This window comes from Mesocricetus auratus, unplaced genomic scaffold, assembly GCF_017639785.1.
Source record: "Mesocricetus auratus isolate SY011 unplaced genomic scaffold, BCM_Maur_2.0 Super-Scaffold_100707, whole genome shotgun sequence".
Lineage (NCBI taxonomy): Eukaryota > Metazoa > Chordata > Mammalia > Rodentia > Cricetidae > Mesocricetus > Mesocricetus auratus.
Window position 1 is genome coordinate 8,267,016 of NW_024429269.1, and position 26,260 is coordinate 8,293,275.

A 26,260-nucleotide genomic window follows, 5' to 3' on the forward strand; every position below is an offset into this window, starting at 1 on the left:
CCTTGTTAAGTGACTCGAATGTAGTAGGCTAAGGAAAAAGTGGGTTATGTCTCTGACATGATCATTCAGGCAGTCAGAGTGTGGCTGCTGGATGGAGCCAGACACACAGACTCCTCCAGGGCAGACCTGCCAGTCCTTGAGGAATTTCTGAGTAGTGGAGTCAGTGTGCGCTCCAGCACACAGGAGAAAGACAGTGGAGAGCACACCTCCTTTCTTTGTAAGAGTGTGGCTTACATCACTGCTGCACACCACACTGACCAGAACCTAGTCAAACAGCTGTTAAGTGGCACTTGGTATGTCCTTCCGTAGGTGTCGTGGACTCAGCCAGAATTCTGCCAGGAAAACAGAAGGGGACTTACTACTGGGCTGTGGGTGCAGCACATTGCCACAGTGACTGGGCTTACTTGTCCCCTGAGAGCCACTAGAAGCTTTGATAGCCACCAGTCTTGGTGAACCATATATGTGCCTGGTCCTGGTGGATGCCAGAAGAGGTCATTAGATAGATCCCTGGAATGGGAGTTACAGACTACACCTGGGTCCTCTCAAGAATCGTAAATGCTTGTAACTGCTGAGCTATTCCCATGTGTTTGGGTTTGGTTTTGGATTTTGATACTGGTCTAGACTAGTGATTCTCTACTTTTAAATCCCCTCTCAGAAAACAATGAGTATAATTAGTGGACCTGTCACAAGCTAACCAAGAGCTTGGTAAGTGATTCTGAGGTCGAAAAGATATGGGATTTGTACTGTCTAAAATTGTAGCTCCTGGCCACATGAGGCTAGGGAACCCTTGAAACATGGGAACTTCAACTAAGAATGGAGCTTTAAAATGACACTTAAAAAGTTTTAAAAATGCATTTTAAAATGACACTTATCTATAATATTAAACATTCAAATGTTTTTAAAACAACTTGAGTCTGGGAATCTGCATTTTCTTATTCTTCTACTCTTACTACACTTTTTGAGACAGAGTTTCTCTGTGTAGCCTTGGTTGTTCTGGAATTTGCTCTGCAGTCCAGGCTGGCCTCGAACTCACAGAGATCTGCCTACCTCTGCCTCCAGAGTTAGTCCAGGCTGGCCTCAAACTTACAGAGATCTGCTTACCTCTGCCTCCAGAGTGCTGGGACCAAAGGAGTGTGCCACCATTGCCTGGCTTAGAATCATCATTTTTCTATTCATTTTAAATCAAAATGTAAACCGAGTAGTTTCCAGGAAAATCTGAGGTCATTTAGATGTAAAATTCACATTGGATTTTAAAGATTTATTGTTACAAAAATGCAATTTTCCTATTAATGTCATGTATAATGTATTTTGCTGAACCTAGGGCCTTATACATGTTAGACAGGTGCCAAGCCACATCACCATACCCTTAATGTAATTAGTGTAACTTTTAAAATTAGGTAAGCAGTTTGCCTTATATGCCTTATATCTCTACAAGCCATGCTGCTAGCCATGATTGTAAGTCCACACCTGGCTTACATACTCCAAAGGGGAAGAAATTCCAGGTGTTTGATTAGCTCCTTGTCTTTTAAACTCTTTTTATTTTGTTTTTTTCGAGACAGGGTTTCTCTGTATTGTTTTGGAGGCTGTCCTAGAATTCGCTCTGTAGACCAGGCTGGCCTCGAACTCACAGAGATCTGCCTGCCTCTGCCTCCCGAGTGCTGGGATTAAAGGTGTGTGCCACAAATGTCCGGCTGTCTTTTAAACTCTTAAATGAGCTTTTCACACAGCATCCAGTCTGGAATCCTGCTTTCATCACTCAAAACTCTGCTCCCCCGGAGTTCATAGTTTCTCTCTTCAGAATGCAAGGATGATCATGTGAAGCCCATACTCATGGCTACTTATTATTCCATGTTGTAGCTTGTCACACACAAGCACCCTCACAGTCTGGCTTTTATTGCCTTTACCAAACCTTCCTTCTGAACCTCTCACTCAGAGACCCTTCCAAAACCTTGTGCCCTTTGACAGTTTCAGTTCACAGCATGGGTGGTTTATTTCAGTTGAGATAAACATTAGCTTTTGGGTGCCTTCCTTTCTTTATCCTTCCTCAGGTCCTACAGCAGACAGTATGCAACCACATTGGTTACTTTTTTTTTTGTTCTTGCTGTAGCCAAGGCACACTACAGAAAGAGGGGTTTACTTGGTCTTATCAGATCCAGGGGGATGAGTCCATCCTCATCACATGTGGAGGCATGGCAGCAGGTGAACATGGCACCTGGAGCAGCAAGCTGAGAGCTCAGATCTTGAACCACAAGCATGCAGCCGAAAGAGTGAGCTGGGAATGGTGTGCATACTAGTAATGTACTTTCTCCAACAGGGCCACACTTCCTAAGCCTCCCCAGACAGCGCCACCTACCGGGACCCAAATATTCAAATACATGAGACCATGGTGACAGCTCATTCAAACCAAACCCACCATGTTGTAGTTTCTATTATTTGGTGAGACACTGACTTCCCTTGTTAGGCTGTAATCCCAGAGGTCCTATCTTATTTTTATTTGTTTAGGTTTGTATCACCAATACTTAAGTGGGATTCAGTTTTATGACTATTTCTTAATTGGTAATTAGTCACCCTCTTCCACTCAGGCATTTAGCTGTGTGGCTGGGACTGGATCTCATCACCACCACTGAGCAGTGTTGCCATTAGGCCAATTATTTAGCATTCTGTGCCTCCTCAGTAAGAAAAGAGGTAATAACCTTATAGAGTGAACACTTGGATAAGTTAGCACAAATACGGTATGTAAATGTATGCCTTGGGCAAGGCCAGAAGGCAATAAATAATAGCTGTTATTATTATCATAGCAGTCTAAACTATTTCTCTCTTTCTCTCAGGACAAAAATCACACGTTTTAACTGGATTTCGAAAACCCAGTGTTACAGAAACTAATGAACTGGGAAGAAAAATCCAGTTCTGAGCAGTCACTGAAATCAACAAGTATCTGCTTTGCAAGGAACGTCTGACACTCATTTTGTGACTCTTGTTATTTAAGAGGAGTAATACAAGGCATAGAGTGAGTTTGCTTGACATGTTTAGAATTCAGGAAGGAAAACATGGCCACCATGTTTTAGGATAAACTAATAATAGGTCATGTACTAGATTCTGGGGTTGGGAAGTTGGCTACCAATTCAGTTATAATAGATTGTGGATAATACAAAGATGAAGTAGGCAACATTGATACAAAATAAAATGGACCAAGTAGAGTGAACTGAATATTTATAATTTTAAATTGTGCCACTCTTAACATCTTGAGACACAATTCACATTAGTCTGATTGAAGTTTATAGTTCAGGTGGATGTGTATTGTGTTCACTGTATTGTGTTTACAGTTCAGGTGGATGTGTATTGTGTTTATTGTGTTTACAGTTCAGGTGGATGTGTATTGTGTTTATTGTGTTTACAGTTCAGGTGGATGTATATTGTGTATACTGTATGGAGTTTACAGTTCAGGTGGATGTGTATTGTGTTTATTGTGTTTACAGTTCAGGTGGATGTGTATTGTGTTCACTGTATGGAGTTTACAGTTCAGGTGGATGTGTATTGTGTTTATTGTGTTTACAGTTCAGGTGGATGTGTATTGTGTATACTGTATGGAGTTTACAGTTCAGGTGGATGTGTATTGTGTTCACTGTATGGAGTTTACAGTTCAGGTGGATGTGTATTGTGTTCACTGTATGGAGTTTACAGTTCAGGTGGATGTGTATTGTGTTCACTGTATGGAGTTTACAGTTCAGGTGGATGTGTATTGTGTTCACTGTATGGAGTTTACAGTTCAGGTGGATGTGTATTGTGTTCACTGTATGGAGTTTACAGTTCAGGTGGATGTGTATTGTGTTCACTGTATGGAGTTTACAGTTCAGGTGGATGTGTATTGTGTTCACTGTATGGAGTTTACAGTTCAGGTGGATGTGTATTGTGTTCACTGTATTGTGTTTACAGTTCAGGTGGATGTGTATTGTGTTCACTGTATGGAGTTTACAGTTCAGGTGGATGTGTATTGTGTTCACTGTATGGAGTTTACAGTTCAGGTGGATGTGTATTGTGTTTATTGTGTTTACAGTTCAGGTGGATGTGTATTGTGTTTATTGTGTTTACAGTTCAGGTGGATGTGTATTGTGTTCACTGTATGGAGTTTACAGTTCAGGTGGATGTGTATTGTGTTCACTGTATTGTGTTTACAGTTCAGGTGGATGTGTATTGTGTTCACTGTATGGAGTTTACAGTTCAGGTGGATGTGTATTGTGTTCACTGTATTGTGTTTACAGTTCAGGTGGATGTGTATTGTGTTCACTGTATGGAGTTTACAGTTCAGGTGGATGTGTATTGTGTTCACTGTATGGAGTTTACAGTTCAGGTGGATGTGTATTGTGTTTATTGTGTTTACAGTTCAGGTGGATGTATATTGTGTATACTGTATGGAGTTTACAGTTCAGGTGGATGTGTATTGTGTTTATTGTGTTTACAGTTCAGGTGGATGTGTATTGTGTTCACTGTATGGAGTTTACAGTTCAGGTGGATGTGTATTGTGTTTATTGTGTTTACAGTTCAGGTGGATGTGTATTGTGTTCACTGTATGGAGTTTACAGTTCAGGTGGATGTGTATTGTGTTCACTGTATGGAGTTTACAGTTCAGGTGGATGTGTATTGTGTTCACTGTATGGAGTTTACAGTTCAGGTGGATGTGTATTGTGTTCACTGTATGGAGTTTACAGTTCAGGTGGATGTGTATTGTGTTCACTGTATTGTGTTTACAGTTCAGGTGGATGTGTATTGTGTTCACTGTATGGAGTTTACAGTTCAGGTGGATGTGTATTGTGTTCACTGTATGGAGTTTACAGTTCAGGTGGATGTGTATTGTGTTTACTGGCCACTCAGACTCCATTATCATTAACTTTCCTTCCCTATCCTATCACCATCGCTCTACCTCCTTCACCTCCCTGTTCTCCTCATCTCTCTATTTTCCTGCTCTGAATAGTCCATGTCGGTGTGACTGGATCCTTTCAACTAGCACACTGATTTCAAGGACATTCTGTATCGGCACTTCATTCCTTTCCTTGCTAAATAATACTTTGTTGTGTGACACTGACACATCTATCAGTCTGCAAACAGTTTCCTCTTTTCAGTGATAATAGGTAATGTTACTGTGCACAATCAAGGACAGGAGTTTCTGTGTGAACAGATGATTTGGTTGTCTTGGAGTTTGTACTAAGAAGTAGAAATTCTGGGTCTTGTGATAACTAACTATATTTAATATCTTAAGGAACTGTCAAACTTTCCAAAGTGGCAGCACATTCTCCATTCTTACTAGCATTGGATGAGTACTAAATTGTTACTGTCATCTGAAAGGGTTTGAAGTAGAATCTCACTGTGACTTTTAAAAGATTTATTGTGTGTGTGCGTGCTCATAGAGGCCAGAAGAGGGTGTCCAGAGTTCCTAGAGCTGAACTTACAGGTGGCTGTGGGTTGGAGTTACAGATGGTTGTGTGAGTTGCCCAACAAGAATGTTAGGAAGTGAAGGAACCCATATCCTCTGGAAGAGAAGTATGTGCTCTTAACCACTGAGCCATCTCCCTAACCCTGGCTGTGGCTTTAATTTGTATTCCTCTGGTGGTTAGACACTTTGACCATCTTCCCATGTTTATGGACAGCCACTCATTAAGCAACGCATTCTTATGAATATACCCTTCCCATGTTCCTCCTATTAGTCAACAGATAATTTGTTGAGCTCCTACTTTGTGCCAGGTATTGTTTAAGTGTTGGAATGGCGAAGTATGCACATCAAGCAAAAATTCCTTGGGGAAGGAACATACATTGTTGTTTAGGTACACTGACAGTTGATGAGCTAAGTTAAAGACAGAATGTCTTAAACTCCAGTGGCCTCCAGATTGTGTAAATTATGCCTAGGTTTTCTATTGACTTTGTCCAGGTTCATCTGAAGAATCATTGGTTATGGCAGCTTCAGTTTTGGGAAAGAAATTTCTTTAAAGGACTTGAAATCAAAATAACTCCTTAAGCTGTGACCCACAGAATGGATGTTGTGATAACAGGCATGAAAACTATACTAACTCATTATCTGTTACCACTTGAGCTCTTGGATGTCCAGGGGTGCTGTCAATCAGCACTAATGTTTGGAAAGGTGTCTTTTTCGACTGTGAGCAAGAGCTCTCAACACTGGGCTTGAAAGAATGTTACCAATCAGGCTTTGTTGTTCCATTTCTAGGGCACAGGCAGGTAGGTTTCACTTCATTTCTGAGTGCTGCAGGGTGTTAGATGGTAAATAAGCCCTGGCTGCAATGTAAGGGTTAGAGTTCTAGGAACAAGCCTCTAGCAAGAGAGTCTGCCTGTGTTTTGCAGCTTTGGAGCAGACACTGCCGTCCAGTCATGAAAGTCCTAGATGACATCCTCTTCCTACAGAAGGGTGCGTTGTTGACACTGAAAGCCTGCTTCTCATCTAGATCTGGACACGACACAGCTTCTTCCCCAGCACTGGCTACTTGTATTGGTTGCTTCTCATTGCCATAAGATTCCTAATAGAAGCAACTCAAGGAAAGGAAGATTTTATTTGGTCCACAGCATCAGAAGGTTCAGTCCATGGTCACATGACTTCAGGGACTTGGGCAAAACATCACGACAGCGTGAGTCTATGAAGAAGGAGAACTGCTCACTTCAGGCTGGTGGAGAAATGGAGCAAGACAAAGCAGCTAGGGATACTATACCACAGGAACCCGTCCCTAGTGAACCATCTTCCAAAAAGGCACTCGCTCCTAAAGTTTCTACAATTCCAAAAACTAGCACTGCCAACTAAAGTCAAGCATTAGAAACATGAGTTCATGGGTGCATTTACCATTCAACCCACATTCCTCACCTTGTACTGATTCCAGAGGGACAGCTTTTCCCCTTAATCCCTACAAAATAATGTCAGTCAGCTTTACAGTTCCCTTCTACAGCTTATCATATATCTACCTTTATTTACTATTTAAAAATAATCTTAAAATAATTTTACATTTATTTATTTGGGAGGGATGACATGCATGTAGCATTATGCATATTGAGGTCAGACAACTTGTGGGAGTCTACTCTGTCCTACTTTGGGAGCTCCAGGGGATGAACTCAGGTCCTGAGGCTTGGCAGCAAGCACCAATACCCACCAAGCCATCTTGCTGGCTCCCTCTACCTTTATTTAATTGAAGGAAACTGGGTCATTGCTCTGGATGAAGCTTTGGCTTTTAAAGGAATTGAGTGGTTGCTTTGATCTCCTATCAAAACCGTCCAAACATTCATATCATCTTTGTACTCATTGGAATGTGACCTGTAATTTCTTTTGAATTATTTTCCTTTGCATTCACAACTTGGCTGTTTGACTCAAGAGGTGCACCTTGATTCTCTTCTTGGCTTTTGACATTCTCTTCTCACTAAACCTAACAATGTATAACTGTTGTTCTAAGGTCAGTCACATGGAACACTTTCTATACTTGAGCACAGAGTTCCTTGTAGGGTTGCTAATTGACCAAATCTCAGTAACTGCGTTGGAGAAAAGAGCTGTTGAAGAGAGTGGAATAGTCTGAACACACATTTGTCAGTTCCATTCACCACCCTCTCAGATGTAACAGTGCCTCTCTCCTAAACAATTGCGACAGGAACATGAGATATTTCAGATCATCAAATTATGACAATACTGAGAATGTTTAAAATATTGTGATACCTGCTAAAATGTGACCCAGAGCTATGAGCACTCGTTGTTTGAAAAAAAAAAATAGCACAAACTTGTTCAGTTATAGAGTGGCCAACAGGCTGCAGTGTGTAAAGCCCCAATATAATACAATAAGGCCAAGCACAGTCACAAAACATGTCTGAAGTACATGAACTGACAAGTCTGTAGTCCAGAGGGTGGCTTGGAGCAAGCTGAGGTGGAGCAAACAATAATGAAACCAAAGAATTATGGATATTTGAAGATGGAGTTGCCAAAATTCTGGCATATCTGGTAACAGTGGGAAAAGAGTCAAAGTTAACTGAAGGATTTTGTTCTTAGTGTTGGGCCATGTGGTAAGAGGACATCTCTGGTCACCCAGCAGCATGTGGGTGGGTGACTGGTGAGGAGAAAAGGCTGACTAGAGCAGGGTCCTGGGAAGCTTGAGTGAGCCCTATTGGGTGTAGTACAGCTTGTTCTCCCCATTGATTCCAAACAGAAACTGCACAAGACATAGAAACCAAGTTGAAAAGCGTTGACAGACTGTAGAAGGGACATAGAATTCAGGACCCCACAGGGATGGTATCCTACTGTTCTGTTTTCTAATTAGGGAGTGCTTTTTAAAAATATTTTTTTCTTTTCTCAATGCTAGGGACAATTCCCAGTGGCTGGCCATGTGATTCAGATGGCTAAAACTTCAATAGTAATTCTGGGTCTTTCTGGTCAGCTGGAGTGTATATATTGGGTAAGGGCAGAGACCTGAGGAGGGAAAGTCAGAGAAGGGAGATTTGTAAAACTATGTGTGTGTAGGGCAGATGCAAGTGAGTAAGCAGACACAGAGGTGATCTGGGATTAACCAGGACAATGGATCACTGGTACATAGGTGTTAGTATTCTCTAAAGGATTCAAACTCAGGGCATGTGGTATAAACACTGTATAAATTTACATGACACATTTACAGAGAACCAAGTCAAGGGAAGATGGCCCATGATGCCAAAGAGATCCATGGAAACATCAAAACAGGAAATGGAACTGAGAAAGAAAGACTGTAGAGAACTAGTGCACATCAGAAATAACCTAAAAGTCACTGTGTAAATGGTAGGAAAGTGGGTATGTTAGAGGAGCCTTTGTCAAATCTGAGGAACACAGAGAAAAATGATGGAAGAAATTTAGACTTTTAGGGGTCTGTGGCATAGTGTAAAAAAATACCCAACACATGTATAGCAAGATTCTCAGGACTATAGGGTAGGTCAATGGGCAAAGGCTCTTGCCACCAAGCCTGATGACCTGAGTTTGGTCAGACCTGGGACCCCCCCCCCATTATCTTAAACAGTGTTCTATTGCTGTGAAGAGACAGCATGACCATAGCAGCCCTGAAAGGAAAATAAGTGGGGCTGACTTACAGGTTCAGAGGGTCAGTCCATTGTCAGCATGGCTGGAAGCAGTGTGCACACAGGCAGATGTGGTACTGAAGCTGCTGAGAGTCCTACATTAGGATCTGCAGGCAGCAGGAAGAAGGGAGAGCTACTGGGCCTGACTTGAGCAATCGAGGCCCCCTCCCCCAATGACATACTTTCTCCAACAAAGCCACATCTCCTAAACCTTGTCAGAGACAATAATTGAAGGTTTAATGCCCAGAAACTTGATAAATCTAGTGAAAAGGAGAAAATTTATGAACTTAAAATAATAACCTAACTCTAAGTCCAACAAATTCAAAGATCCCATTCCTAGATATGCCATCACCAAACTACATAAGATTTACAGTAACTTTTAAAGTTTCTGTAGGAATCTGGGCATGGTGACACATACCTTCCCAATTCTTAGGAAGTAGAGGCAGGAGGATCAGGGATTCAATCAAGGCTATCCTCAAATATGCGGTGAGCTTGGGGCTCTTGTGGGCTGCATGTCTCTAAAGCTGAAAATAAAATACCCCTCATAGAAAGATATAAATGGCGCATGTGGAAAAGCAGTTGGAATGGAGTTCTCATGAGAAACCATGCAAGGCAGTAGGGTACCTTAAACTAATGTAAGGAAAGTGAAACTCAAAATTTCAATCCAGAATTCTATACCCAGTAAAATGGACTTCCAGAGATGAAAGTAAAAACATTTTTGTGTAAAGAGTATCACATCTCAAGAACCATGAAGAAATACTGTCATGTTAAATGGATAAGCATGGCTGTTCAGGTGGAAAAGTATCCTGGCAGTTAGGAGCCAAGAAGTACCACAAAGTTATCACAAGTGCCCCGGCTTACAGCCCTGCACCAGGGAAAGGTTTCCCCAATACAAATGTAACAACTTTGCTCTGCTCTGCTTCTGAGAAGTGCTACTGCTCTGCTCCAGCAAAGGTTGTTACAACTTCACACAAATCTCACTCAAGAATTTATTGGGAAGGAAAAATCCAGGAGGGTGGCTGCCTCGTATGAGAAACAGCTGCAAACTGAACAGGGTAAAGACCTTATATAGGATTTCTTGGGGGCAGGGAGAGCAGACCTTTCCAGAGCGGCTTGGGATTGGTGGGTTTTTATGGTCTGATTCTGGGGCAAACTCAGGGATTGGTGATATTTCAAACTCAGGGACCTCAGGAATTAGTGGATTTCAAACTCAGAGACCTCAGAGATTGGTGGAATTCTGCAGCCTGACTCTCGGGCAAACTCAGGATTGGTGTTATTTCAAACTCTGGTCCTGAGGTTAGGGTTAGGGTTAGGGTCAGGGTCAGGGTGTTTTTCCTTGGCCCAGGTCTCAGGTCTAGTCAGGGGCAGGGTGTTTTTCCTTAGCCCTTTGACCCTACAGAAGGATGACAGTAAATAGAAATAGGGTCTCATTTAGTTCTTTAAAACACGTATAACTAGACTCCTTCCAGACCCTACCCTCCAGCTTGCCCAGCTTCACGTGAGCTTAGGTCCCCCTGGGGCCCCTCCCCTACCCATCATCCACAACCTCAGTATTCCAGGGCCCTGCTCCTGACATCACGAGGACCTGCCCACACAGGAAAGGCATCAGTCCTTCCAGACCTCACCCTCTGGCGTGCCTAGCTTCAGGTGAGCTTGGGTCCTCCTAGGGACTCCTTCCCTACCCATCACCTATTCCCAAAATCTTCTGGAGGCTGCTCCGGGCATTGAGAGGACCTGCCCATACAGGAAAGACTTCAGTCCTCATAGACCCAATCCCAGACTGATGCCTGGGAATCCAGCATGGGACTGATCAAGACCCCCTGAATGGGGGTGTCAGGGAGGAGGCTTAGGTAATCTATTGAGCCTTGGGTAGTAGATCAGTATTTATTTCAGGTTACAAATGGACTTTGGACTCCCATCCAACAATGAGAGATGCACTCTCACCCTGAACTCTTGGGGGAGGGTCCAGGCCCTGTCCTGGATGAAATGACAGACTATGGACACGCCCATGGAGGGCCTCACCCTCCCTGGGGAAATGAGGGGATATTGGGGGGGGCTGGTGGTAGGGCACGGGATGAGGGGAGGGAAATGGAGAGGGACCTGAAATTGACATGTGAAGCAACCTTATTTCTAATTTAAATTTAAATTTAAAAATAAAAAATATCTAAAAAAAAAGAAATACAGCTCAAACGTACAGAAAACATATTCAAAGAAATCATAGAAGAAAACTTCCCTAACCTAAAGAAGGATATGCCTATGAAAATACAAGAATCTTACAGAACACCAAATAGGCTGGACCAGAAAAAGAAGTCACTTTGCCACATAATGAAAACATCAAACCTACAGAATAAAGAGAAAATATTAAGAGCAGCTAAAGGAAAAGGCCACGTAACATATAAAGTCAGACTATCCAAATTACACCCGACTTCTCAATGGAAACTATGAAAGCCTGGACAGATGTCCTACAAACGCTATGGGAACAAGGATGCCAGCCCAGACTACTATATCCAGCAAAGCTTTCAATTACCATAGATGGAGAAAGCAAAATATTCCACGACAAAGCCAGATTTAAACAATATGTATCCATGAATCCAGCTCTACAGAAAGTGCTGGAAGGAAAACCTAGACCCAACGAAGATAACTACACTCACAAAGACATAGGCAATAGATAATCCCACTTTACCACACACCAAAAGAAAAAGGGAGGAGAACCTATACACAATAACATCACTACCAATAAATCAAAAACAAACAAGTATCATCAATCAATGGTCATTAATATCCCTCAATGTCAACGGTTTCAACTTGCCTATAAAAAGACACAGACTAGCAGAATGAATACAGAGACAGAACCCATCCTTCTGCTGCATACAAGAAACACATCTCAATGTCAAAGACAGATGTTACCTCAGAGTAAAGGGTTAGGAAAAGATTTTCCAATGAAACAGACCCAAGAAACAAGCTGGTGTAGCAATCCTAATATCTAACAAATTAAAATCAATCAAAAGAGATGAAGAAGGACATTTTATATTCATCAAAGGAAAAGTCCATTAAGGTGAAGTCTCAATTCTGAACATCTATGCCCCAAATACAAAGGCACCCACATTAGTGAAAGAAACATTACTAAAGCTCAAATTGCATGTAAAATCTCACACACCAGTATAATTGTCATTGGTGTTTTTGATTTTAGCCATTCTGACAGGAGTGAGATGGTATCTCAGAGTTGTTTTGATTTGCATTTCCCAGATGGCTAAGGATGTTGAGCACTTTCTCAAGTGCCTCTCAGCCATTTTAGACTCCTCTATTGAAAACTCTCTATTTAGTTCTGCAGCCCACTTTTTAATTGGGTCCTTTGATGTTTTGGAGACTTGCTTCTTGAGTTCTTTGTAAATTTTGGAGATCAAATTTAGATAAGAAACAAGGTTGCTTCACAAGTCAGTTCCAGGTCCCTTTGCCTCCCCTCCTCCCGTGCCCTTCCCCCAACCCCCCCCCCCGTTATCCCCTCATTCCTCCAGGGAGGGTGAGGCCCTCCGTGGGGGTGTCCATAGTCTGACATTTCATATAAGGCAGGGCCTAGACCCTTCCCCAAGAGTTCAGGGTGAGAGTGCACCTCACATTGTTCTATGGGAGTCCAAAGTCTGTGTGTATACTTGGGATGGGTACTGATCTGCTGCCCAAGGCTCAATAGATTACCTAGGCCTCCTCACTGACACCCAGATTCAGGGGGTCTTGATCAGTCCCATGCTGGATTCCCAGGCTGATGCCTGGGATTCAAGAGTTAACCTTTGTCTGGTCAGCTGTTTAGGCAAAGGGAGAGGGACCTGGAACTGACTTGTGAAGCAACCTTGTTTCTTATCTAAATTTAAACTGGAAAATAAAATAAAAAAAATAAACAAGGACATTTTGAATTAAAAAAAATCTCACACACTAGTAGTAGGAGACTTCAACACTCCGCTCTCACTGCTAGACAGGACCTCCAGACAGAAACTTAACAAAGAAACAAAAGAACTAATAGAAATTACAACCCAACTGGGTTTAACAGACATCTATAGAACATTCAACCCAAACACAAAGGGATATACCTTCTTCTCAGCGCCACATGGAACCTTTTCTAAAACTGACCACATAATAGGAAACATAGCAAACCTCCACAGATAACAAAAAAATTGGAATAACCTCTTGAATCTTATCAGACCACCATGCATTAAAATTAGAATTCAACAATAACACAAATTGCAGAAACCCTACAAACTCATGGAAATTGAACAATTAACAATTGCACCATCCCTGGGTAAAGGAAGAAATAAAAAAGGAAATTAAAGACTTCCTGGAATTCAATGAGAATCAAGACACAACATACACAAACTTATGGGACACTCGGAAAGCACTGCTGAGAGGAAAGTTCATAGCACTATGTGCCCACATGAAGAAACTGGAGAACAGTCACACTAGAGAATTAATAGCACAAATGAATGCTCTAGAACAAAAAGAAGCAAACTCACCCAGGAGGAGTAGACGCCAGGAAATAATCAAATTGAGGGCTGAAATTAATCAAGGAAAACATTGCAAAGAATCAATGAAACAAAAAGTTGGTTCTTTGGGAAAATCAACAAGATAGGCAAACCTTTGTCCAAACTAACCAAAAGGCAGCGAGAGAGCATGCTAATTAACAAAAATCAAATGAAAAGGGGGTCATAAGGGACACTGAGGAAATCCAGAGAATCATCAGGGCATACTTTGAAAACCTGTACTCCACAAAATTCAAAAATTTAAAGGAAATAGACAATTTCCTGGATACATATCACTTGCCAAAACTAAATCAAGAACAATCTAAACAGACCTATAACCCTTAATGAAATAGAAGCAGTCATCAAAAGTCTCCCAACCAAAAAAAGCCCAGGCCCAGATGGCCTCAGTGCAGAATTCTACCAGAAATTCAAAGAAGAGCTAATCCCAATATTCTTCAAAGTGTTCCACACAATAGAAGTGGAAGGCTCACTGCCAAACTCTTTTTATGAGGCTACAATTACCTTGGTACCCAAGCCACACAAAGACACAACTAAGAAAGAGAAGTATAGACCAATTTCCCTCATGAACATCTATGCAAAAATACTCAATAAAATACTAGCAAATCGGATTCAAGAACACATCAGAAAAATCATCCACCTTGATCAAGTAGGCTTCATCCCAGGAATGCAGGGATGGTTCAACATTAGAAAATCTATCCTTGTAATCCACCATATAAACAAACTGCAAAGGAAAAACCACATGATCATCTCACTAGATGCTGAAAAAGCCTTTGACAAAATCCAATACCCCTTCATGATAAAGGTCCTAGAGAGATCAGGGATAACAGGAACATACCTGAACAGAATAAAAGCAATATACAGTAAACCAACAGCTAACATCAAACTAAATGGAGAGAAACTCAATGCAATTCCTCTAAAATCAGGAACAAGACAAGGCTGTCCACTCTCTCCATATCTCTTCAATATTGTACTTGAAGTTCTAGCTAGAGCAATAAGACAACAAAAGGAGATCAAGGGGATACAAATAGTAAAAGAAGAAGTCAATCTTTTGCTATTTGCAGATCATCTGATAGTTTACATAAAGTACAAGGGAACATTGTGCAAGGGAACTCCTAGAGCTGATAATCATCTTCAGCAAAGTGGCAAGATACAAGGTTAACTCAAAAAGATCAGTAGACCTATTATATATAGATGATAAAGTAGCTGAGAAAGAAATCAGAGAAACCTCACCCTTTACAATAGCCATAAACAGCATCAAATATCTGGGGATAATGTAAACCAAAGAAGTGAAAGACCTGAATGTCAAGAACTTTGAGTCTCTAAAGAAAGAAAGAGGATACCAGAAAATGGAAAGATCTCCCATGTTCTTGGATTGGTAGGATCAACATAATAAAATTGACAATCTTGTCAAAAGCAACCTACAGATTCAATGCAATCCCTATCAAAATTCAGGCACAATTCTTCACAGACCTTGAAAGAACAATAATCAACTTTATATGGAAAAACAAAAGACCCAGGATAGCCAATACAATCCTATACAATAAAGGAACTTCAGGAGGCATCATCATCCCTGACTTCAAGCTCCATTACAGAGCTATAGTCCTGAAAATAGCTTGGTATTGGCACAAAAATAGACAGGTAGACCAATGGAATCCAATTGAAAACCCTGATTTTGACCCATCTACGAACACTTGATTTTTGACAAAGAAGCTAAAATTATACAATGGAAAAAAGAAAGTATCTTCAACAAATGGTGCTGGCATAACTGGATATTGGCATGCAGAAGACTGCAGATAGATCCATGTGTATCACCATGCACAAAACTTAAGTCCGAATGAATCAAACATAAAGCCAACCACAATGAAACTCTTAGAAGAGAAAGTGGGAAATACTCTTACAGGAGACCACTTCCTGAACATAACACCCAATTAACAAATGGGACCTCCTGGAACTAAGAAGCTCTGTAAGGCAAAGGACACAGTCAACAAGACAAAAAGGCAGTGCACAGAATGGGAGAAGATATTCACAAACTCCATATCTGACAGAGGGTTAATCTCCAAAATTTACAAAGAACTCAAGAAGCAAGTCTCCAAAACACCAAAGGATCCAATTAAAAAGTGGGGGTACAGAACTAAATAGAGAATTCTCAATAGTAGAGTCTAAAATGGGCTGAGAGATACTTGAGAAAGTGCTCAACATCCTTAGCCATCAGGGAAATGCAAATCAAAACAACTCTGAGATACCATCTCACTCCTGTCAGAATGGCTAAAATAAAAAAACACCAATAACAGTTTAGGTTGGAGAGGATTTGGAGAGAGGGGAACACTCCTCCATGGCTGGTGGGAGTGCCAACTTGTACAGCCACTTTGGAAATCAGTACGGAGATTCCTCAGGAAAATGGGAATCAGTCTACCTCAAGATTCAGCAATTCCACTCTTAGGCATATACCCAATAGATGCACATTCATACAACAAAGACATCTGTTCCACTATGTTCATAGCAGCAGTATTTGTAATAGCCAGAACCTAGAAGCAACCTAGATGCCCATCAAAAAGAGTGGATAGAGAAAATGTGGTACATTTACACAATGTACTACTCAGCGGGGGGAAAAAAACAATGGAGTGTTGAAATTCACAGGCAAATGGATGGTACTAGAAGAAACCATCCTGAGTGAGGTAACTCAGTCACAAAAAGACAAACATGGTATGTACTCACTCATATATGGATTTTAGACATGGATCAGGAGAGTGCCAGTTTGCACTCCACTGACAGAGAGTCTGGGAAAAAGGAAAGAACCTAAGAGAGATATGCATGGTACCCCAGAGAAGAGGAATGAGGCAAGATCTCCTGAACAGATTGGGAACACTGCGAAGGGTAGGTGAGGGTTGTAGGAGATGGGAAAAAGAGAGGGGGAGAAAAGGAGGAGAGAGTAGGTCATGGGGGAACAGGAAGGTTGAGTGGGGGGTAGAATAGGGGGGAGAACAGGATGAGAAATACTATAATAGAAGGAGTCATAGGTTTGAAGAAAGATCTGTCACCAGTGAGACCTATAGCGATCTAAAAGGATGATACCAATTGGCAAGCTAAGCAATAGAGGAGAGACTACCTTAAATGCCCATTCCTGATAATGAACTTGACATCTACCTTATATGCCATCCTAGAACCTTCATCCAGTGTCTGATGGAAGCAGAGGCAAACACCCACAGCTAAACACTGAACTGAACCCATGGAACTCAGTGACAGAGAGATAGGAGCGATGAGCAAATGGGCAAAGAATGGGCTGGTGAAGCCAGCAGAGACAGCTGATCTGAACAAGGGGGACCTCTTGGACCCCAGACCAACAGTTGTGAAGCCACATGGGACTCATCCAGACCCCTTGAGTATGAGAATCAGTGAGGAGGCCTGGGCAACCATGGGGCCCTGGACAGTAGATCAGAATTTATCCCTGGCATACAAATGGACTTTGTATGTCCATAACACAAAGAGGGATGCTCTCCCATCCTGGACTCTTAGGGGAGTGCCTGGACCCTGCCCTGAGCAAAATGACAGACTCTGGATATCCCCTATGTGGAATGAATGGGGATAGGATAGGAGGCTGGGGGGGATTGTAGGGGCATGTGGGAGGAGGGGAGGGAGAGAGAACTGGGATTGACATGTGAAGCAAGCTATTTAAAATTACAGTAATAATAAAAATTATGACATCTAAAAATAAATTTGGAAAAAATTAGAAACAAAACAAAAACCACATATAACAAGACCCAAAACTATAACATTGTCTGGTAGGGTTGTCGGTAGACTTACTGTTGTACACAGGATCATTCAACACAAAGGGCATTTGGGAAAGTGTAAAGAAATGTACATAGCTAAAAGTTTGTACAATTTATGAAGACTATATAGATATGAAAGTTAAGTATATTTTAATTGCAACAATAACTAACACCATCAACAAAAATAAAAAGAGATATAATGGAATTCCAACAAAGTGGGGAGAGAGGGGGAGATGTTTTGAATAAGAATGCCCCTCTCGGTTCATATATTTGAACACAATCTCCAGAGTGGCCTTGTTAGAGGAAGAATGTCACTGGAGGTGGGCTTTGAGAGTTTAAGGCTTGCACCATCAGACATCCATGCTATTTCCAGTTGTTCTTTCTAGTTCATACCTTCTGTTTGAAGATGTGAGCACTCAACTTTCTGCTCCAGCCCTCATGCTGCCTCTCTGTTATGGTGGACTCATTCTTTTGGACTGTAAGCCAAAAGAAAATTTCTTCTCCTTAAGTTACCTTGGCCATGGTATTTTATCACCACATCAGAAAAGTAACTATACAGTGTTCAAAGAACACAAGCTAACAAACTTGGGAATGAGGTAAACGTCTTGACTGATGATTTCTCCTGTAAGTACTTATGCCATATCTTACTGTGCCAGTTACTTTGCAGTGCTGTGACAGAAACCCCGACAAAAACAAAGAAGGACTTTACTTTGAACATTGTTCGAAAGCATTCAGTCCATCATGGCAGAGAAGGTGTGGAGGAGCAGTTGTCATCATGGCAGAGGGAAGGCAGAGGCAAGATTGTTGTGGAATATTATTTTAACTAGGCAAAGATATGTTACATTGTTTATGCTTTGGAATATTCTTTAATTGTATAAAGATGTGTTATTTTTGTTTATGCTGCATTTGCTTAATTATGTAAAGATGTGTTGATGTTTCATCTTGCCTGCCAAGGGCACCTGATTGTTCTAATAAAGACCTGAATGGTCAATAGCTAGGCAGAGAGAATAAATAGGAGGAGAATGGAGGCTAAAAAAGAAAGAAGAACAAGAGAAGGAGGAGAAAACGAGGTATATGCCCAGGGCAAGAAACCAGGCAGACAGATGCCAGCCAGAGAAGCAGTGAAGGTAAGATTATACAGAAGTAAAAAAGAGGCAAAAGGTAGATAAAGAGAAACAGGTTAATTTAAGAGAGCTAGCCAGAAACGTGTCTAAGCTAGGCTGAGCTTTCAAAACCAAGTAGCAAGTCTCTGTCATGGTTTGGGAGCTGGTACACGGAATGCTGGCACTTGGCTCTCTGCTTTAGAGAGGAAGGGCTCAGGATGGAGGAAGAGTGAAGAGGCTCAGTAGTGAAGGGGTGCTTTGTCCGCTGCCCCTTAGCCCCCTTTGAGGTTACTGTCAGGAATTCACCACCTCAGTGGATGTGGCTAATCCTTTCGATTGGCTGATTGGGACATGTGTGTGACAGTCTTGGATTGAACCAGGTCTCAGGTTCTTCCATGCAGGAACAGGAAGCCGAGGAGAGAAGGGGAAAGGTGGGGGTTAGACTACAAGTATAATAAATAAGGATAATACGATTATAGATTCTGAGGAATAATGATCAGTATTCAGTTCAGAAAGCAGAACAAGATAAATATTACTGAAACTTGGGGGATGCATTTGGTCTAAACACATTATATATGTCTTAAAACTAGCTGTTATTTATGCATATTTCCCTATACCTTTCCTTTTTATTATTTTTGAGTGTTGCGAGAGAGTATATTGGTTGTTCTTTTGCAAATCACTTATGCTTAGTCCTATTTTCAGTATTTACCCATGTTGTATTTATGCACAGCTCATACATTTTTCACTTGCCTGTAGTCATCAGTTGTGAATATTTAACTACCCCTTCTCCAGAAAGCAGGCACTTGTCGACTCCGCATTGCTGCCTGTTATGAAAAATGGTTGTCATTAATGTTTTTTATGTGTTTCCCGAGACATCGTGTGAGTGATTATCTTGGGAGGTGTGATTTCAAACTGTGGGTCATGATCGTGACATGAAATTCAGTGTCGAGGACAGCAGCTGCAGCATTACAGAGGCAAGGCAGGGTTGGGAGCATGGGAAGGCTCCAGGTTTCAACCAGATCTGCGCCTGGCCACGATGTTTGTCCATTCCAGTTCTGTAACCAGCTCTGTGCCTGCTCAGCAGGAAGTCACAAACAGGACACCGTATGCATTCGGGAAAGAGTACTGGTCCACCTGGAGACCTCACAGACGTCTCCATGGCAAAACCGGAGTCTAGAATGTCACACACTGCGGCTGAGGTTGGTGGCTCCAACAGCTGCTTGCCAAGAGGATGGATGTGTGATCTGTCACAAGCTGAAACAGGTTCCTGAAAGTGAACAAAAACCATGGGCCCAAAATGGAAGCCAAAAGAGAGAGACTCGTGGACGCAAAGGAAACAGCAGTATGCTCTAACTGGGGAAAGCGGCTTCGCGAAGCATCAGGGTAAGGAATCAGAGTGCCTACGTAAATTCTGGCAGGGAGGGTGTGAGAAACCAGAAAATGTCAGCAGGTATCACACATAGGAAGAGCAAGTGCGTTTTTATTAAATCAGTTTCACCTGTAAATTGCATCCTGCGCTTACACTAAGGGTAGGGTTATTTCTAACCCTGCACTGAGATACAGGCGCTTTCTTTTTCTTTTTTCTTGAAAAAAAATTTTTTTGACAAAGAGTTTTTCTTTGTAGTCTTGGCTGTCCTGAAACTCACCCTGTAGACCAGGCTGGCCTTGAACTCAGAGATCCTCGAGGTACAGGCTATTTCTTACCCTCACACTGAGGTACAGGCTATTTCTTATTCTGCACCGAGGTACGGGGTTTTCTGATGGTGATGGTGATGGTCAGAAGACAGAACTGTGCAGTTTTCTGTGATAATTTGTAAGCTGCTCTTCCCGCGTTTCTCACTGTAGCCGCAATGGCATGCACAGCAAGAGATCCCTTGACTGTTGGCCATTTAACTGGTTCTCAGTGGTGTCTCCCGGGGGTGCTCATTTTAAAACTCACATTTTCTTTTTCTTATTAATGCAAGTATTCCAGATGTTCACCTTTGGCTGGTTATCTAGATTACAAACATTTAGTCCCAGATTGGGGCGTGTTTTCTCCATCTATGATATCTTCTGATGGATAGAAGTTCTTGGCTTTAATATCATTGGAATTCATTTTTTTCTTTATGGGTTTGTATCACTTTTAAAAACATGCTAAATGTTTTTATTACAAGGACACAGGACATTCTTATCTATTGCATTATTGTAGTTTTCGCTGTTCTGAGGGAAACAGACTTATGTGGGATTTGAGAAATCAAATTTCTTTTTCTTTCTCCCTCTTTTTTTTAAATATGTGGAAACTTAGCAGTTTATTGATTCATCTGTTCCCCACTGCTTGAATGTACACTGTTTGGAGCTTATTGGTGTGTGTGTGTGTGTGCGCGTGCATGCGTGTGTGTGTGTGTGTGTGTGTGTGTGTGTGTGTTTGTGTTGCCATGTCTTGAACCTGGGGCTGGTACGTGCTAGGCAAATGCTCTATGGCTGACTTTATCCCCTTTTCACCTAATGTGTATTCAGCCTTTTCTGGTTGTTCTATGTGGAGCTGGAAAGAAGGTATATATTTTGTATTTTAAAATTACATTTATGTATTTATTGTATGTGCACATAGGCACTCAATCATACCATTATATGTGTGGAGGTCAGAGAACAGCTTGTGGGAGTTAGTTCTCTCCTACCATATGGTCCTGGGGTTTGAATCAAATCGTCAGGCTTGGTGACAAATGCCTTAACCTGTTGAGCCATCTCGAAGTCCAGAAGGCATGTTGACTATTTTTCAGTATGCAAAGTCCTTATACATATCTTATACATCCTGCCTTATTGGTTACATTGCCTAGGTCATCATCCTTATTTTTGCCCATATCATTTGATATGTACTGAGAATGGTAATTGAAAATAAAATCCTTATTAATTTGATGTCTTTTACTCCTTATATTTCCTATAGTTTTGTGCTTTGTAAAAGTGATTGATGGTTTATTTGGAGCACAGGTCTTCACGATATCTATTGTCAAGGCTTTGAGAATTGTAATGTTTTTGTTATATGTAATGTTTTCATAGGCTGAACTTCTGCTTTGATGTCTTAATCTCAACATTAGCTGTCTTATTTTAATTTAGCCTTCCCTTTGATCTAGACCTTTGGACTCTACGTCTTGGATGTTTGTTATGAATAGCATGTCTACTTTGAGAAACCCCCTTTTTAGTGTGCTAAGTGAGCCCATCACAGTTATTGATACAATTAATGTATTTAAGCATAACTCAATAATGTTACTTCATGTTATAATTATTTTATTTTTGTTTGCTGTGTTTCTCCATATTTTCCACTATGGGTGAGATTTTAACTATATATATGTATATATATTTATATATATATTTATGTATATATGTGTATGTGTATGTGTGTGTGTGTGTATTTTTAAATTTAGATTAGAAACAAGGTTGCCTCACATGTCAATTCCAGGTCCCTCTCTGTCACTGGATTTCTTGAGTTCAGCTCAGAGGTTAGCCATGGGAGTCTGCCTTTGCTTCCATCAGCCACTGAATGAAGGTTCTGTTTCCCAGACTCTCTGGCCATAGGATTGCAGGCTGGCACTCCCCAGATATAGGTCTAAAATCCATATATGAGAGAGTACATGCCATGTTTCTCTTTTTGTGACTGGGTTACCTCACTCAGGATGGTTTCTTCTAGTGCCATCCATTTGCCTGCAAATTTCAGGATTCCATTGGTTTTTTTTTTTTCTGCTGAATAGTTCTCCATTGTGTAAATGTACCACATTTTCTCTATCCACTCTTCCATTGAGGGGCATCTAGGTTACTTCCAAGTTCTGGCTATTACAAATACTGCTGCTATGAACATAGTGGAACAGATGTCCTTGTTGTATGAATGGGCATCTTTTTTTTTTTTTTTTTTTTTTTTTACGAGACAGGGTTTCTCTGTATTGTTTCGGAGGCTATCGGTCCAGCCCGGCCTCGAACTCACAGAGATCCGCCTGCCTCTGCCTCCCGAGTGCTGGGATTAAAGGCATGCGCCACCACCGCCCGGCAAATGGGCATCTTTTGGATATATGCCTAACAGTGGAGTTGCTGGGTCTTGTGGTAGGTTTATTCCCATTTTTCTGAGGAATCTCCATACTGATTTCCAAAGTGGCTGTACAAGTTTGCACTCCCACCAGCCATGGAGGAGTGTCCCCCTTTCACCACATCCTCTCCAGCATAAATTGTCGTTGGTGTTTTTGATTTTAGCCATTCTGACAGGTGTGAGATGGTATCTCAGAGTTGTTTTGATTTGCATTTCCCTGATGGCTAAGGATGTTGAGCACTTTTTCAAGTGTCTCTTAGGCATTTTAGACTCCTCTATTGAGAATTCTCTATTTAGTTCTGTAGCCCACTTTTTAATTGGATCCTTTGGTGTTTTGGAGACTTGCTTCTTGAGTTCTTTGTAAATTTTGGAGATCAGCCCTCTGTCAGATGTGGGATTAGTGAATATTTTTTCCTATTCTGTGGGCTGCCTTTTTGTCTTGCTGACTGTGTCCTTTGCCTTACAGAAGCTTCTCAGTTTCAGGAGGTCCCATTTATTAATTGTTGATCTTACTGTCTGTGCTACTGGTGTTATGTTCAGGAAGCTGTCTCCTGTACCAATTCGTTCAAGGGTACCACCCACTTTCTCTTCTAAGAGGTTCGGTGTGGATGGATTTATGTTGAGGTCTTTGATCCATTTGGACTTAAGTTTTGTGCATGGTGATACACATGGATCCATCCATATTCTTCTACATGCCAGCCTCCAGTTATGCCAGCACCATTTGTTGAAGATGCTTTCTTTTTTCCATTGTATATTTTTAGCTTCTTTGCCAAAGAACAGATGTTCATACATGTGTGGGTTAATATTAGGGTTTTCAATTCGATTCCATTGGTCTACCTGTCTATTTTTGTGCCAATACCAAGCTGTTTTCAGGACTATAGCTCTATAATAGAGCTTGAAGTCAGGGATGGTGATGCCTCCGGACGTTGCCTTGTTGAACAGGGTTGTTTTGGCTATCCTGAGTCTTTTGTTTTTCCCTCCAAAATTGATTATTGTTCTTTCAAGGTCTGTGAAGAATTGTGCTGGGATTTTAATGGGGATTGCATTGAGTCTGTAGATTGCTTTTGGTAGGATTGCCATTTTTACTACATTGATCCTACCTATCCAAGAGCATGGGAGATCTTTCCATTTTCTGAGGGCTTCTTTAATTTCTTTCTTTAAAGACTCAAGGTTCTTGCGATACAGGTCTTTCACTTGTTTGGTTAGCATTACCCCGAGGTATTTTATGTTGTTTGTGGCAATTGTAAAGGGTGATGTTTCTCTGATTTCTTTCTCAGCCCTTTTATCATCTGTATATAGTATGGCTACTGATTTTCTTGAGTTGATCTTGTAGCCTGCCATTTTGCTGAAGGTGTTAATCAGTTGTAAGAGTTCCCTGGTAGAGTTCTTTGGGTCATTTATGTAAACTATCATATCATCTGCAAATAGTGAAAGTTTGACCTCTTCCTTTCCAATTTGTATCCCCTTGATCTCCTTTTGTTGTCATATGGCTCTGGCTAGAACTTCAAGTACAATATTGAAAAGGTATGGAGAGAGTGGACAGCCTTGTCTTGTTCCTGATTTTAGAGGAATTGCGTTGAGTTTCTGTCCATTTAGTTTGATGTTGGCTGTTGGTTTGCTGTACATAGCTTTTATGATGTTTAGGTATGTTCCTGTTATCCCAGATCTCTCCAAGACCTTTATCATGAAGGGGTGTTGGATTTTGTCAAAAGCTTTTTCAGCATCTAGTGAGATGATCATGTGATTTTTGTTTCTCAGCTTGTTTATATGGTGGATTACATTGATGGATTTTCATATGTTGAACCATCCCTGCATCCCTGGGATGAAACCTACTTGATCATGGTGAATGATTGTTTTGATGTGTTCTTGGATTTGATTTGCCAGTATTTTATTGAGTATTTTTGCATCAATGTTCATGAGAGATATTGGTCTGAAGTTCTCTTTCTTAGTTGTGTCTTTGTGTGGCTTGGGGATCAAGGTTATCGAAGCCTCATAGAAAGAGTTTGGCAAAGACCCTTCTGCTTCTATTACGTGAATACTTTGAGAAGAATTGGTATATTTGTTCTTTGAATTTCTGGTAGAATTCTGCACTGAGGCCATCTGGACCTGGGCTTTTTTAGGTTGGGAGATTTTTGATGACGGCTTCTATTTCCATAGGGGTTATAGGTCTATTTAAATTGCTTATCTGTTCTTGATTTAATTTTGGCAAGTGATAGCTATCCAGGAAGTCGCCCATTTCCTTTAAATTTTCAAATTTTGTGGAGTACAGGTTTTCAAAGTATGACCTGATGATTTCCTCAGAGTCTGTTGTTATGTCACCCTTTTCATTTCTGATTTTGTTAATTTGCATGTTCACGCTCTGCTGTTTGGTAAGTTTGGACAAAGGTTTGTCTATCTTGTTGATTTTCTCAAAGAACCAACTCTTCGTTGCATTGATTCTTTGTATTGTTTTCCTAGTTTCTACTTTATGGATTTCAGCCTTTAATTTGATTATTTCCTGGTGTCTACTCCTCCTGGGGGAGTTTGCTTCTCTGTGTTCTAGAGCTTTCAGCTGTGCTGTTAATTCTCTAGTACAACTGTTCTCCAGTTTCTTCATGTGGGCACTTAGTGCTATGAACTTCCCCCGTAGCACTCCTTTCAAAGTGTCCCATAGGTTTGTGTATGTTGTGTCTTCATTCTCATTGAATTCTAGGACGTCTTTAATTTCTTTTTTTATTTCTTCTTTTACCCAGGAATGGTGCAGTTGTGCATTATTCAATTTCCATGAGTTTGTAGGGTTTCTGCAATTTGTGTTGTTGAATTCTAATTTTAACGCATGGTGGTCTGATAAGATGCATATAGTTATTCCATTTTTTTTGTAGCTGCTGAGGTTTGCTATGTTGTGAAGTATTTGGTCGATTTTGAGAAGGTTCTGTGTGGTGGTGAGAAGAAGGTATATTCTTTTTTATGGGGATGAAATGTTCTATAGATGTCTGTTAATCCCAGTTGGGTCATTACTTCTATTAGACCTTTTGCTTCTTTGTTGAGTTTCTGTCTGGTATTCCTGTCTAGTGGTGAGAGTGGGGTGTTGAAATCTCCCACTATAAGTATGTGTGGCTTTATATGTGATTTATGTTTTAGTAATGTTTCTTTTACTGTAAGACCCCGAATTTATAGAAATAAAATATAATCTTAAACAGGGAGGGCACCCCGCTAGAGAACTTGGGAAGTGAACAAAGGACCCCATCCCAGGAACCCGCCATACCCCAGAATGGAATGTATGGGTTAGAGACCTTAATTGCAGAAGGGCTGTAAATCCACAAAAAGCCAATTATGGGCTGCCACCTGTGAAGAACTGACCAGGGCAAACAAGACTAGTGGGAAACAAGGAGATAACACTATTTACTTAGGGAGAGATAATTAACTCATGCCAAAGTTTGATGTGAAGGACATCTACTTCCCCAGGACAGGAGTCACGTACACCCTTCCCCTGTCAAGAGATAAGGACCCCTCCCAAAAGCTTGTGGCTTTTGTCTTTAAAGCTGATTATAACTGAACCTCGGGGCCAATCGGTCTAAAAGCTGACCGAGAGGCCCATCTGCAGATGCCTAATTAGAGCCTCTTGCGTGTTGCATCAATTGGCGCGTGGACTCTTGATTCTTGGGGTGACAAATCCAGCCTGGGGACCCCTCCTCAATTCGGGGTACCCCAACATTACAAACATGGCTGCCTTTGTATTTAGGTCATAGATGTTCAGGA

General features: G+C 41.2%; 2 protein-coding genes across 3 annotated transcripts in view; both read left to right on the plus strand.

Annotated features, from left to right (window-relative positions):
• Window positions 1–6,959, plus strand: part of Nup58 (nucleoporin 58) — a 56,909-nt gene extending 49,950 nt beyond the window's left edge. Inside the window, exons 15-16 of one of the 2 annotated variants that reach the window (XR_005875086.1) lie at window positions 2,829–3,007; window positions 6,349–6,959. Coding sequence is in view for 1 of the 2 variants with exons in the window: in XM_040740557.1 (XP_040596491.1) it covers window positions 2,829–2,911 (83 nt within the window). In the remaining variant the exon portion in view is untranslated. Of the gene's footprint in view, window positions 1–2,828; window positions 3,198–6,348 lie in introns of those variants that run through there. The other variant, XM_040740557.1, reaches the window with a different exon arrangement.
• Window positions 6,960–19,653: 12,694 nt separating this feature from the next.
• Window positions 19,654–26,260, plus strand: part of Atp8a2 (ATPase phospholipid transporting 8A2) — a 547,410-nt gene continuing 540,803 nt past the window's right edge. Inside the window, exon 1 of the mRNA XM_040740602.1 lies at window positions 19,654–19,854. Coding sequence (XP_040596536.1) covers window positions 19,758–19,854 — 97 coding nt within the window. The 5' untranslated portion in view covers window positions 19,654–19,757. The remainder of the gene's footprint in view (window positions 19,855–26,260) is intronic.